The 12,284-nt window shown below is 39.6% G+C and overlaps 1 protein-coding gene across 1 annotated transcript in view; it reads right to left on the minus strand.

Annotated features, from left to right (window-relative positions):
- Nucleotides 1–2,129: 2,129 nt before the first annotated feature.
- Nucleotides 2,130–12,284, minus strand: part of psmd1 (proteasome 26S subunit, non-ATPase 1) — a 47,282-nt gene continuing 37,127 nt past the window's right edge. The window contains exons 21-25 of the mRNA XM_037769887.1: nt 9,379–9,471; nt 8,922–9,008; nt 6,625–6,888; nt 4,608–4,773; nt 2,130–2,332 (exon numbers count right to left, since the gene is read on the minus strand). Coding sequence (XP_037625815.1) covers nt 4,627–4,773; nt 6,625–6,888; nt 8,922–9,008; nt 9,379–9,471 — 591 coding nt within the window. The 3' untranslated portion in view covers nt 2,130–2,332; nt 4,608–4,626. The remainder of the gene's footprint in view (nt 2,333–4,607; nt 4,774–6,624; nt 6,889–8,921; nt 9,009–9,378; nt 9,472–12,284) is intronic.

Below are 12,284 nucleotides of genomic sequence, written 5' to 3' on the forward strand. Positions count from 1 at the left end.
TCATAGTATTTATTTAGAAAAAAATCTGAAAAGTAATATTATAGCATGTCGAAAAAGCCATAGTAGAGTATGTCGAAAAAAGTAAAAAATGTCAATTCTTTATTTTAAAAAAGTCACGGTACAGAGTGCTACAGGAATGAGAAAAATCTGGAAATGAGCTAACATTTGAGCACTTCTGGTTTCCTCGTCTGAAATGAGGCAGTAACGGCAGACGAGTCGGTGTGATGACGTTTAGTAGTCTCATTTAACCACTTGTTAACAACCGCCTTTTTAATACCCATAAAGGCTTCAAAACTCATGAGTGGGGTATTTATTAATGTATTTTATGTCATAGAACAAAATGTTAAAATCTCTTAAGCTTGTCTAAACCACAGACCTTATTTCAGGCCTCTAACTAAAAACCCATTGAATTCCAAACGAGGGAACCAAAAGTGCTAAAATGCTCACTCATTTCCGGGTTTTGGGACTCATTGCTGTAGTAGTCTATTTACTGCAATAATCTGGTTGGCCTACAAAAGTTGGTCATCCCTTGAGTACACTATAGGATGTCGAAGAAAGGTTTAAAAAGTCATAGTACTTACTATAAAACAATGGTTGAACCTCCTCTCAGGCTATCTATTAGCAACATTTTCTCTCCGTCTCTGAAACGTTTCACCCATATTTTAGCTCGCTAGCGCCTCCAATCAGTTCGTTATCTCAAATATATGTGATATCTCAATTCTGGCACCTAACAACACAGCAAGATGACATTTTCGATGCGTAACTTTAGCCCACTGCTAGTGTTTTCCTCCAGTCTTTCCTTTGTTTTGCCTCCAGCTAACACTGTGACGTAATCATGAGGTAGATACAAAAAGGGTCTATAATATAGACCCTTTTTGTATCTATAGACTCTATATGACTAGAGCAGGTCTCTGCCACACAATAATCAAATCATGGAATTCCCACCCCTTAACCAGATAAGCGTGGTGGGGGCCAAAAAAGTCATAATTTAGTATGTCAGAAAAAAATTGATGATGTCATGGTAGTGTCAAAAAAAAAAGTCAAAGCATAGTATGTTGAAAAATAATCAAAATGTTATGGAAGTGTCAAAAAAAGAAAAAAAAGTCATAGTATAATATGTCGGAAAAATGTTTTGCAAGTTTTGAAAGCAAGCGTTTCCTGAAGAAAATAGTTCAGCCATTTCAGCTCAATTAAAAGCTTTGAAAGTTATTCTGAAGTGTTAATGACCAGTGATTTTAAAAAGCCACAAACACACAATCATATTCTTAGAATCAGAACTGCACAAACAAATGTTTATTTCAGTGGACAGAAAGTCTCCGATGACATAGCGGTCACTGAATCAGTCTGCACACTGTGTGCATTTGTTGGCAATTATTTAGTGTTGACCTGATTAAGAATTAATGTATTTGGCAAGATTCACTATGTGAGCACAAGATAATAAAAGGCTTTACAACTAGGTTTTAGGGTACAGTATATAAAATAAAACTTTTTTTTAACTCAGGGACACAAAGCCCTTATTATTTCAGGCCTGTCCGACCATGTGCACCATACACAATTTAAAATCAAATAGAGCCAAAGCAAGTGCTAAAGAAAACACTACACAGCCAGTTCAACTCAATTAAAAGTTTGGAAAGTTATTCTGAAGTGTTAATGTTTAATAATTTAATCATCACACATAATTAACATGTATTCTTAGAATCAGAACTGCATAAACAAATGTTTATTTCAGTGGACAGAAAGTCTCGTAACTGTCACTGAATCAATTTATAATTAGTAGAAGCAAACAAGAAAAGAGAAAGTTACAATGAGAGAGAAACTGAGAGTTAAAGTTTTCCCTTCTTCACTGCCCAAATGGATAGTTTGGTACCACTTATGGGCAGATCTTTATAGTTTCCTGATTTTTGACCTTCAAGACACCCAGATAGTGATTCACTCCTTCCCCCTGCCACCCAGTGTTGTTTAGTATGTATACAGGAGACTCAGCTCACTGTACAGAGACAGGCTGCTGGGCAGACGGAAGCAGCTGAGTGCTGAAAATGTAAACCAGTCTAAATGTATGGGATTAGAGAAATCCCCCTCAATGAACGCCTGGTAAAATATCCACTAAAATAAACACACACTCGCCGGCCTCCAATATATATCACTTTTTTTATTGTACGGACAGAAAATTATACAATATGAGGATGTAAAACATTCCCTGTCTGGCAAATGAGGAGGCAGAACAGGAACAAAACGTGTAAAAGAGGAAGTGAAGCAGGGAGGTGGTTGAATAGATGGATGCACAGAGGAGAGACGCTGGACCAACATGCTGATATCTCACTTCTTCTGATGCCTGAGGAGAGGGAAAACACATTGAGAGAAGATTTACTTCATTTGAATTTTGGTTCAGATGCGTGTGTATTATCAAGTCGGAGACAGGACAGGAATTTCACCGGCGGCCATGGCCGTCATGGCCCATCTGTCTGGCCTTGATGCCTTTCTGAAAATTGCGCGGCCACAGTGGCCTTGATGCCCCGCCCACACTGTCCCAGCTGATTTCGCCGTTTACTCCTCTGCCTCTGACTGGTGTCTAAAAACCGTATTGACATTCCTGTGTCTTTTGTTGAGATCCAGAATCACTATTGGGCAACATCAAGTGAAACGCTGCCCATATAACCAGTGTTGTGTTCGATTTCGTGAGCTACACATCATCATAGAAAACATAAAGTCAGTAAAACAGATTTGCTCAAATGCACTCGGACTTAACACATTTCTTTTATGGGCATCAAACTTGTGACCCTCTATAACAACTTGGTCACTCCGAACCGCTTGACCGCCGTGCCGTCTCTGACAAAAACACACCTCCGTGTTGAAGTCAGCCTGACAATGATCTCTGCACTGTTTACTCTGTCACAGAGCACATGAACCTCATTACGAGATGACATAGTATGCACAGAGGCCCTAATTTGGTCATTGACACCTCATCGGTCTCATCACGCGCAACAGTGAGCTCCTTCATGGGAGGCAGGCCGCAGCCGGTCCAACACAAACACAACAAGCAGCCAGGAATCATTAAGCATCCAGCTTCATTGGCGAGAACAGTGAGAAGGTTTGCCCTCTGGGCTGGTGTTTGGAGATGGCAGGGGTGTTTACATTCCTCAGTCAGTGACGGGTGAAACTGGGTTAGGCTTGGAAACAACAGCACAGACCTGCATTGTGTGTTATCACATAACATTACTCCCAATTAAAAGAGAGAGAGAGAGAGAGAGAGGGAGAGAGGGAGAGAGGGAGAGAGGGGGAGAGAGGTGTCTGGAGATCAGCGACACAGTATTATATGTAATCTTAACTGTACTTTGACACTGCGGCCGGCCACGATCCAGTGATTTAATACTTAAAAAGGGCTGGGACAATACACCTACCTCCCGATTCAATACTATCACGATACTTGGGTACCGATTCAATGTGTATTGTGATATTTAAGTATTGCGATTCTACAAGTATTGCGATTCGATATTACGATTTATTGTGATTTTTGTTAACTTCTTTAACACTAGACCATGGGAAAAAGTTGAATCATATACTTCTAAGGACTTTTACTTTGGAAAATATCTAAATTAATACAGTAAAAATGTTTGATTTTCATAAAGTATATAGTCAGAGATGTCCTGAAGTCATTGTCAGGAATTATTTATTAATTTTTTCCAGCAACCCAAAAATCAAAGAATAAAGACATCTCCTTTACAAATTAGTGGTATTTTATTTTTATGCATGTCGAAGTGTCATGTTTTATACTTCTGGTGAATATAATCCAATAAATCCTATTTCCATATACTGTATGTATTTTATATATACAGTTCCCTTGTTAACACCTTATTCTGAAAACCGGACGTAGTCGCACGTGTATACTTCCGCTATCATTAGCTCTCTCTAACTCTCCGTCAGCTCAGTTCTCTTTAAACATCTGTGGTCAGCTCCATCGGGGCCGTTTCACTGTATTTAACATAAATGTCAGTATATGGGTGCTCTACAGTTGTAGTGTAGCGTCGGCCGATTTGACCACGGAGGTGAGAGTGACGGCTGGCTTGACCGCAATAAGATAATGTTTCCTGTCCATGACAGTTAGCGTGCAGCTTTAGCCGTGATGTCTAGCTCTGCTTTTCCATACTTTACTGTATGTGTAGTGTTTACCACTTTGGGTTTAACATACGAGGGTGCAGGTTGTATCCACGCAGAACCCTCCGCCGTTTTCTACTTTCTGCTTGTTGTTTTGGTGACGGATACGGAACGGGTATGACGTCATGTTACTCAGACTACAACAATTATAGCGGTAACTTCCTTCTACATCCGTATAGACTCAAATGAAGCAGATATATTGATTCTGGTATTAAAAAAATCGATTTTTAAAATTGTAAAAAAATAAAAAGAATTAAAAAAAATCCCGCAATACATAAGTGAATCATTTCCCCCCCCCCACTCCTAATAATTAAAGTTCAAAACACACACTGGAGTAGCAGGTAGGACAGAAAGATGAACGTCAGGCGGGGAACCCAGACCAGCGTGTTGAATATCAGGAGACACTTCAGGTTTGCTTAAGTTCTGAATGAATAACAAGGTTCAGGAATGCATACCTTTGCTGTGAGAGCATATCTACTCGTCAATGTACTCGAAGGGCTCGGGCGGCTCCGGTTCCTGCTCTTCCTCCTCGATTTTGGGGCCGTGAGCTGAGACGGGCTCCACAAGCTCCTCCTCCTCCTCACTGGTGTCCTTCATGATGATGATCCCGCCTGTATGGAGCTGGTGGCAGAAAAATCAACCGATAATTTAGCAAATGGGCTGATACACTATAGATATTTATGTTTAAAGTGCACTTGTTTACATCTCACTCTTCACTGTTGATCAAGAACTTGAGGCTTATGTAATAGTTTGAAAGAAGCTGAACTCAGTATTTACAAAGTGCTACAGTCTGGCTTAACTACAATGACCGAGCAGAAAGCAGCTGATGCAGCATAATAGGGGAAATAGAGGAATTTGTCACAACCATAACAATTTCCTCTTTAAGTACTCCAATCCTGCTGGAACCACCAACATTGAAAATCTAGAGTCAGTGTTTGGTTTGTCCGTTCTGGACTACTGTAGAAACATGGCGGCTGGCTCCGTGAAGAGGACCTGTTCCATGTGTATATATATGAACAGCTTATTCTAAAGTAACGAAAACAACGATTCTTATTTTCAGGTGATTATACACTGAAGAAAACATACTTGCACTATATACAAACACCACATGGTGAATCTGGAGCCTCCAGGCCCTCTGAGGGTCTGAGCAGTTGGTAATCCAGCCTTGTTCACACCCACAGAAATGTATTTTATACTAAATATGTCAAGCTAAACTACTGTTACAAGAAATGTTATGATGCACATCCACAATATTTCGGATTGACATAATGGTACAACCATAAATCAAATAATCAAGTAAGTTCTGAGGGGAAACATAACAGGATTTGGGGTTCAGTTATTCAAAAGTAAAGAACATAAATATGTGTCCTGAGTGGTTTTGGTTTTTGATTTTGAAACAGTGGAGTTTAAATAATCAACATGTGGAATCCTTCAGCTCCGATGAAGAATCAAAGACAGGAAACTTCATATTAACGTAAGTTGATCCACATAATAGAGTTTCAATAAACCTCCCGACACTGACCAGATTTCAAGATAAGTCTGTAAAACCTCTTCACTTCCTAAACCCGTCTTTGGATGTAAAAACAAACCCTTAAAAGGAAAGCCGCATTACAAAACTTCAGACAAGCAAAGACACCATTTTGGCACTTGATGCAAGCCGTCGTACAGTGTAATACTCCAAGCTTAGCTTGCTAGACACAAAATCAAACAGTACTTCCTCTTTACAGGACTGGGGTGAGCGCTCATTGGGTGAGCGCACGCCGTCCTGCCGTTTACTGCGGAAAACTGTCAACATTTTTTACAGCAGGACCGCAGTCGTCTGGTTTATAGGCCTGAAGAGGGGTGGGTTTCTGGACTAGGAGATGTTTAACAGAGGCCAAAATCAACCAACAGGCTGGATCCTGATTTGAAGGATTTATTTTAAAAGGATAAAATCCTCTCAGATACTTTTACATTGTTAAATTGTTATTAAGTAGGGTTAAGAATTCTTAGATGTATTGGTGCTATAAATAATAAATAAGTACATTTAACACCTTATCTGGGAAGTGTCATTATCGCAGTAGACTTTCTCAAGCACTGGTATTGTACTGTTTCATCACATCTGGCTACAGTTGTGATGAACTGTCTTCCTCGCTATCCATCATTGTTACATGGTGATTCTTATAAGATAAGCTTTTACACTTTGATGCAGACGAACTAAAAACATAACCGGACATTTACTGTTGACGTTTAAGACAGCTGAAAAATATGTTGTAGCTGTACCTGGAGATAGTATCCTGACATTATATACCAACAAAATAGAGCCAGATATTAATAATAGTAATAGACATCGGGTGCTTTCACACCCAACCTGTTTGGTTCGTTTTGTTTAGACTGATGTGAAAGCTGTGAATTGAACGGAGACCAAATGAAAAGGTGGATTTCGGTCCGTTTAGTAAGTAAACTCTTGGTAAGACAGAGGTGTTTTGTTACCGGTTTGAAGGGCTGGTAGCGGCAGGTCTCGGGCATGTTGAGGACTTTGAGCTGAGCAGGCATCACTCTGGCCGGGTTCTCCAGGAGCTGGAAGTTTGGCTCTGCCTCTTTCTTCTTCTCTTTCTCCTTCTCTTCATCCTTCTTCTCCTTTTCATCCTTCTTCTCCTTATCATCCTTCTTCTCCTTCTCCTTCTCTTTTTCTTTTTCCTTCTCCTTCTCTTTCTCCTTCTCCTTCTCCTTCTCCTTCTCCGCCTCCTGGACCTCCTGTGACAGAGAAACAGCATTTTCTGCATCAGAACTACTGGGATTACTTTTCTTAATGTCCTTATATATATATATATATATATATTTGTTTTAATCTACTGTTTAATCTGCGGTTGTGTCTTCTTTTATTTCTGGGGTTTCACAGTTAATATTTATTTTTACCTCTCTCTTTGTATGCATTTTTATAATTTGTCTTTTATATATCCAAAACTACACAATTCAGATATTTCTTAGGTAAAAACTGCTGATCATCCACAATTGTGATAAATTTAAACCCACCATTATCACACCACAATCAGAATCTGTTTTTGCTAGTATACAATTGACATCATTTGACAGTTCAGCGGAGTTATGAGTAATAAATTATGGTTTTCCTTTGGTTTCAGTCCTCTCCTGCTCTGGCGCCCTTGATGGCCAGTGATTTGTTGGGCTATCAGGCAGAGTCTGGAGACCCATTAACAACACACTGAAGGACAGAAGGTGCCGAGGGAGCTGGTAAAAAAAAAAAACTAGTTTTGTATTTCAAGACCAAACTACATCATCTCCTACAGACGTTCTGATACATTGAGGTTGTCTTTTCTCCTCTGGCTCGGTTTCTAATGGGAGGCTTCGGCTGTGAACTGTAGATAGACACAAATACTTTACTGAAGAAATCTGTTTTATCTTTTATTATATCAACACCAGCAGTCTGTTTCTCGCTCATTGATTTTATTTGAATGTTCTTATCCTCAGGCTTGTAACCATTAATTGTTTTGAACACACTCAAATTTGGTCTACCTAATTCAAAATAAAAATACAGTAATTTAGGGCTGCAACAATACTTAATATGTCTATTCATTTCTCAATAATTGATTGTGTATAATACGTCCGATTATATTGGAAAGAAACGTCCAGAGTGGTGACGTCTTCAAATTGTTTGTTTGTTTGTTTATTTGACTCCAAGTCAAGAAAAGCAGCTAATCTTCACATTTCAGTTGCTGTTATTTTTATTAAAAATATGACTTAAATGATACTTTGATTATCAAAATAGTGCAAATCGATGAATCGACAGATTGTTTTAGCTCTACAGTTATCATATTGTACATAATGTACACTGTATTTGTCAATACCCTGTTTACTTTCCCTGCTATTTCAGTCTCAATCGCAGCATATTTTAGTGTTGATATATTTAATGTAGACATAAAAAGATACCACAGTGAAACTTTTGAGGGAAAATAGATGAGCTAAACATTAACATAATGGTGAAAACCAAAGTCAGCTCTATAAAACTGTCCAGAAAGTGGCAACCGGTGAATTGTGAACCGTCTGACCCCAGTGTGAGCGGATACCTCCCCTTCAACAGCCTTCTCAACAAGTTAAGCCAAATAAAATCAAAAAGCAGAGATGTGAGCCGGACGGACATTTCCAAGCTCGTCTCTCGGCACCAGAGCTGAGATGTAGCGTGTCGGAGCGGATCAAACGCGCTGCTGACGCCCAGAGAAAATCCCAATGAAAGTTATACTGGCTCCAGACTGACAGAGTCCGTCTGTGAACACACCGGGTGTGGGTGAGTGAAAAGATTAAGATCGACTTTGAGAAAAGAAATAAAAGGTAGCTGTGCGTGTGTGAGACTGTATAACGGGGTGAATGGATCTGCCTCAGATAACCCGGACATTAGTCATTTTATCCGTATAACAGCAGGTATTCAGTGAAGTGTGTAATTTGATTTTTTGCAGTCAGGAAAAGGCACAAAGCAGGCTGGGAGTCCAGCAATGAAATAAATCCTTGAAAACTTAACTTCAAATACTTTGCAAGGGTCTAAATAGTCTTTGTTTTAATTTAGGCAGACCACCTGGCTACAAAATGTGTTCATTTAGGGTCGATCTTTCGGTTTCAAACTCTAGTACAATTTGTTCTGAATAAATAAACAAAATTAAATGAATCACTTTGCAATGTTGTTGTGAGTCCAGACTCATTTTAAAAAACTAAATAACATAAAATGATTAGTAATGAGGGAGGAGAGGGTTTTGTGGGGACTGTGCATTTCCACTCACCACTTCCATCTTCTCCTCCTCCTTTTCTTTCTTTTCCTTCTCCTTCTTCTTGGCTTTGGCTGTGATGGAGAGAACGGCAGTGGATACCTGCCATGCACAGAGAGAGAGAGAGAGCAGAGATATTTCCACAATGTAAGACAATACCATAGACACTCAGACCTTCTACAAACACGGCTTAAAATGTACAAAACTAGTCAACCACAAAATAAACGCTACACTGCTTGGTCTTTCATTACATTCTCCAAGAGCATCTAGGATTGTGAAATGAAGCATCTGAGAAAAATAGGCCAGAGATTCTGAAATAATAAATAGAACGGGCAAGAAAATGATGAGTCTGACAGGGAGGGTTCAAAATGATTCACAAATCAATATGAAGCGAGGTCGGCTTTCCTCAACTAATAATTTCGGAAAAAGGAAAGCAAAACAAGCCGATCTGTCGAGGCGCCGGAGTTCTCACCTTCTCCTTCTCTTTCTCTTTGGGAACCTCCAGAGCTGGCGGGTAGGCGAAGGTGGAAGGCTTACAGTTGGAACGATACTGCACCTTGGGCATCTGAACAGGAAGGCAGAAGAAGAGAAGACGCTTAGTAAATGTACACAACCCTCGCCATGATCTACCTGTCAGATCCACTTTAGAGGGAACAGTCAGACCTCTAAGATCTGGCAGAAAGTCAGGTCAAACGAAATCAACTCCTATCACTTTGTTGTGTGGCGATTTTTAGCCATGCTAGCGACATGGGATGGCAGTGGTAGCTCTACCACTTTGTACAAATGTTCATGTCAATCCATCCAATAGCTGTGGAGCTGAACTTCACTTTGGGCCAAACATTCGAGGATCCCAGAGGACGCCTCCTACTGACGTTGGTAATATCCTGGCTTTTTATTTGGCGCCACCATGAGCTTGACATTTCTGGTTTAGAGTGAAATGTCTTGACTAAACTAAGACGGTGAACACGGCGATCATTACACCTGCTAAACATCAGCATGTTAACAAGCACGGAAATTCGCTGTTTTTTTATTAATATGCATATTATTTCCTTGATAATATTTTAATAAATACAATATCCAAAAATTGTGAAAAATGATCTAAAAGGTAACAAATTGACTATTTTGTCAACAACAATTAAAAACTCAAAGGCATTCAGTTTACATCACATAAGACAGAGAAAAGCAACAAATACTCACAATTGACAACATGATTTATCAACTATCAAAACAGTTGCAGACTATCCTCCTCTCTATTGACTTGATCAATTGACAAAGTGTTTTCAGTTTTAATGTTAAAGTTGTCATTGCGAGTATGTTGCCATGCTAACAATAGCATTTAATCATTTAAATCAATCTGACATTTTGCTTTTGAAACAAATCACCTTTTATTTATGTATTTAAGCTTTTCTTGCTGATCTAATCTTTTGAAGGGATAGCCTTCATCATGACGGACCTGATGATCAGCACTGTTTAGAGATAATAATGTGAGTAGACTTCAAGGTCCATTTAGCAGCAACTTAATGGACCTTGAGGTGAGACTATTTTGTAAATCAACGTCTAGAACGAAGTAAGACGTGTCTGTGGAGGTCTTTGTTGAACCTAAAAACAACGCTGAAATCAGCGGCGAGCTAAAGTATCGCCTCTTCTCCTATAAGGATATGCACAGAAAACTCTATGAACATGTTTTACAGAAGGACTGACGACTAGAGTCTAACTCTATTGAGTTACAGATGCTACTGGAACACAGGCTAGCAAGGAAAGGGGCCGGGACTTCAGCTCTCTAGACCATTTCACAATATTACATTGCATACAGTATTACGGTGTGCAAACATTGGACACTACTGCATTATAAATATCCCACAATGCAATGCAGTAGTGACAACTGCGTTCATAAGAGACAATTGCCGACAGCTCTGTAACATCAATAACGCTTCAATTTAAGTGCAAGTATAAGATTCCACCTTGCTATAGGTGTAATATGGTTTTTAAATTAGTTCAGACTTTGATTCTCACAAACTGTCGTTTGGTCACAAGGTTGGTACAGGTTACCATGGTTACGCGTCTCCAACCGGCAAGGAGGCTCTCAGGAAATGACGACGCAAATTAAAAGCTAGATACGAAAAGATACATACTACTGTTTATGCACATGAAAAGTGCTGAACGATAGTACACATATTGAGTATGTACTAGTGCGTAGTATGCGATTTTAGACCAAGCTTATGAATGACATAAGCTGACAGGAAGTAAACATGGGCCCAAGCTGTTACCTAGCAATGCAATTCTGTTGAAGCGATCTATAGGAATCATTCAGACTGAATAGTGAACTAATGTGAATTGAGGATAAACACTGATGGACAATGATACTTTTCTGTTTTATGTGAGAGAATATGTCACATCAAAACCTTCTCTCTAAAGTTTGGCAGCTTCATGTCGTCTCAAATGTCATATTTAAGCGCAGATTTGCGGGATTCTACTGGCCGTCCGGTGTAATTTTGGTTGAATATGAAAAAGTAGTTACAAAAAACAGTTTTACACTCCTTTCATATTCATTCAGTTGCAGACCCAGTGTTTACTGTCCTTTATTAATGTGTTGTTACTTCACAATGCTTTTGCTGAGAATGAAGTGTTACAGGAAGTGCTGTCACTAGAGCTTGGCTTAGTTAGTGAGGTTTTAAAGTTAAACTTACATTTATCTGGTTAGACAAAAGAAGAAGCACTTGCTACAACACCCTCCTTCACCTATTAGCTGCAGGCTTAACCTTAAAAATGAAAAAGTGCTCTGTCAACTTTACCGAGACAAACATAAAAGAAGATCTCCAGCCAGAGCAGCACCAGGTGCCTTCTGTTTAGTGTGAGCCTTCAAATTATAACAGTGTTCTGAAACTAAATGACTAAACAGTCCCTATGGTCCAACAGAGCAGCACAAGATGTGACTGGGGGGGACGTCTTGTTTGTCATCACCTCATAATTCATCCGTTTCACTGCAGTATGGTGGCAGAAAGACAAGCAGTGAATTAACTTCTCATGTGATCTCTTTGAAACTAACCTACAGGTTTGTTGCTAAAAAAGAAAGAACAGCGTGTAAAATGAAGAGGATGTTCTTTGTCCAAAGGTGAGAGTAGAAGTCTGTCAAGACTGTGTAGTTAAACAGGTGTTGACGAGCCTTGGCAGGGTGCAGCGCAGTCCGTTAAACCCTGCTCGACACACCTCCCCTCTGCTCTCTATCCCTGCTGTATTATTTGGGGCTTTACACCACGTAAACTCTCCAGTGCTGGGGATGCACAAAACACAAAAGTGTGTCTCTGGTGTCAGGTGCCGTCAATTTGAGTATCAATGAAGAGATAATGCCCATCTAATGTCTGTTTAAGACCCCAGTAT

Source organism: Sebastes umbrosus, chromosome 5 (assembly GCF_015220745.1).
Source record: "Sebastes umbrosus isolate fSebUmb1 chromosome 5, fSebUmb1.pri, whole genome shotgun sequence".
NCBI classification, from domain to species: domain Eukaryota; kingdom Metazoa; phylum Chordata; class Actinopteri; order Perciformes; family Sebastidae; genus Sebastes; species Sebastes umbrosus.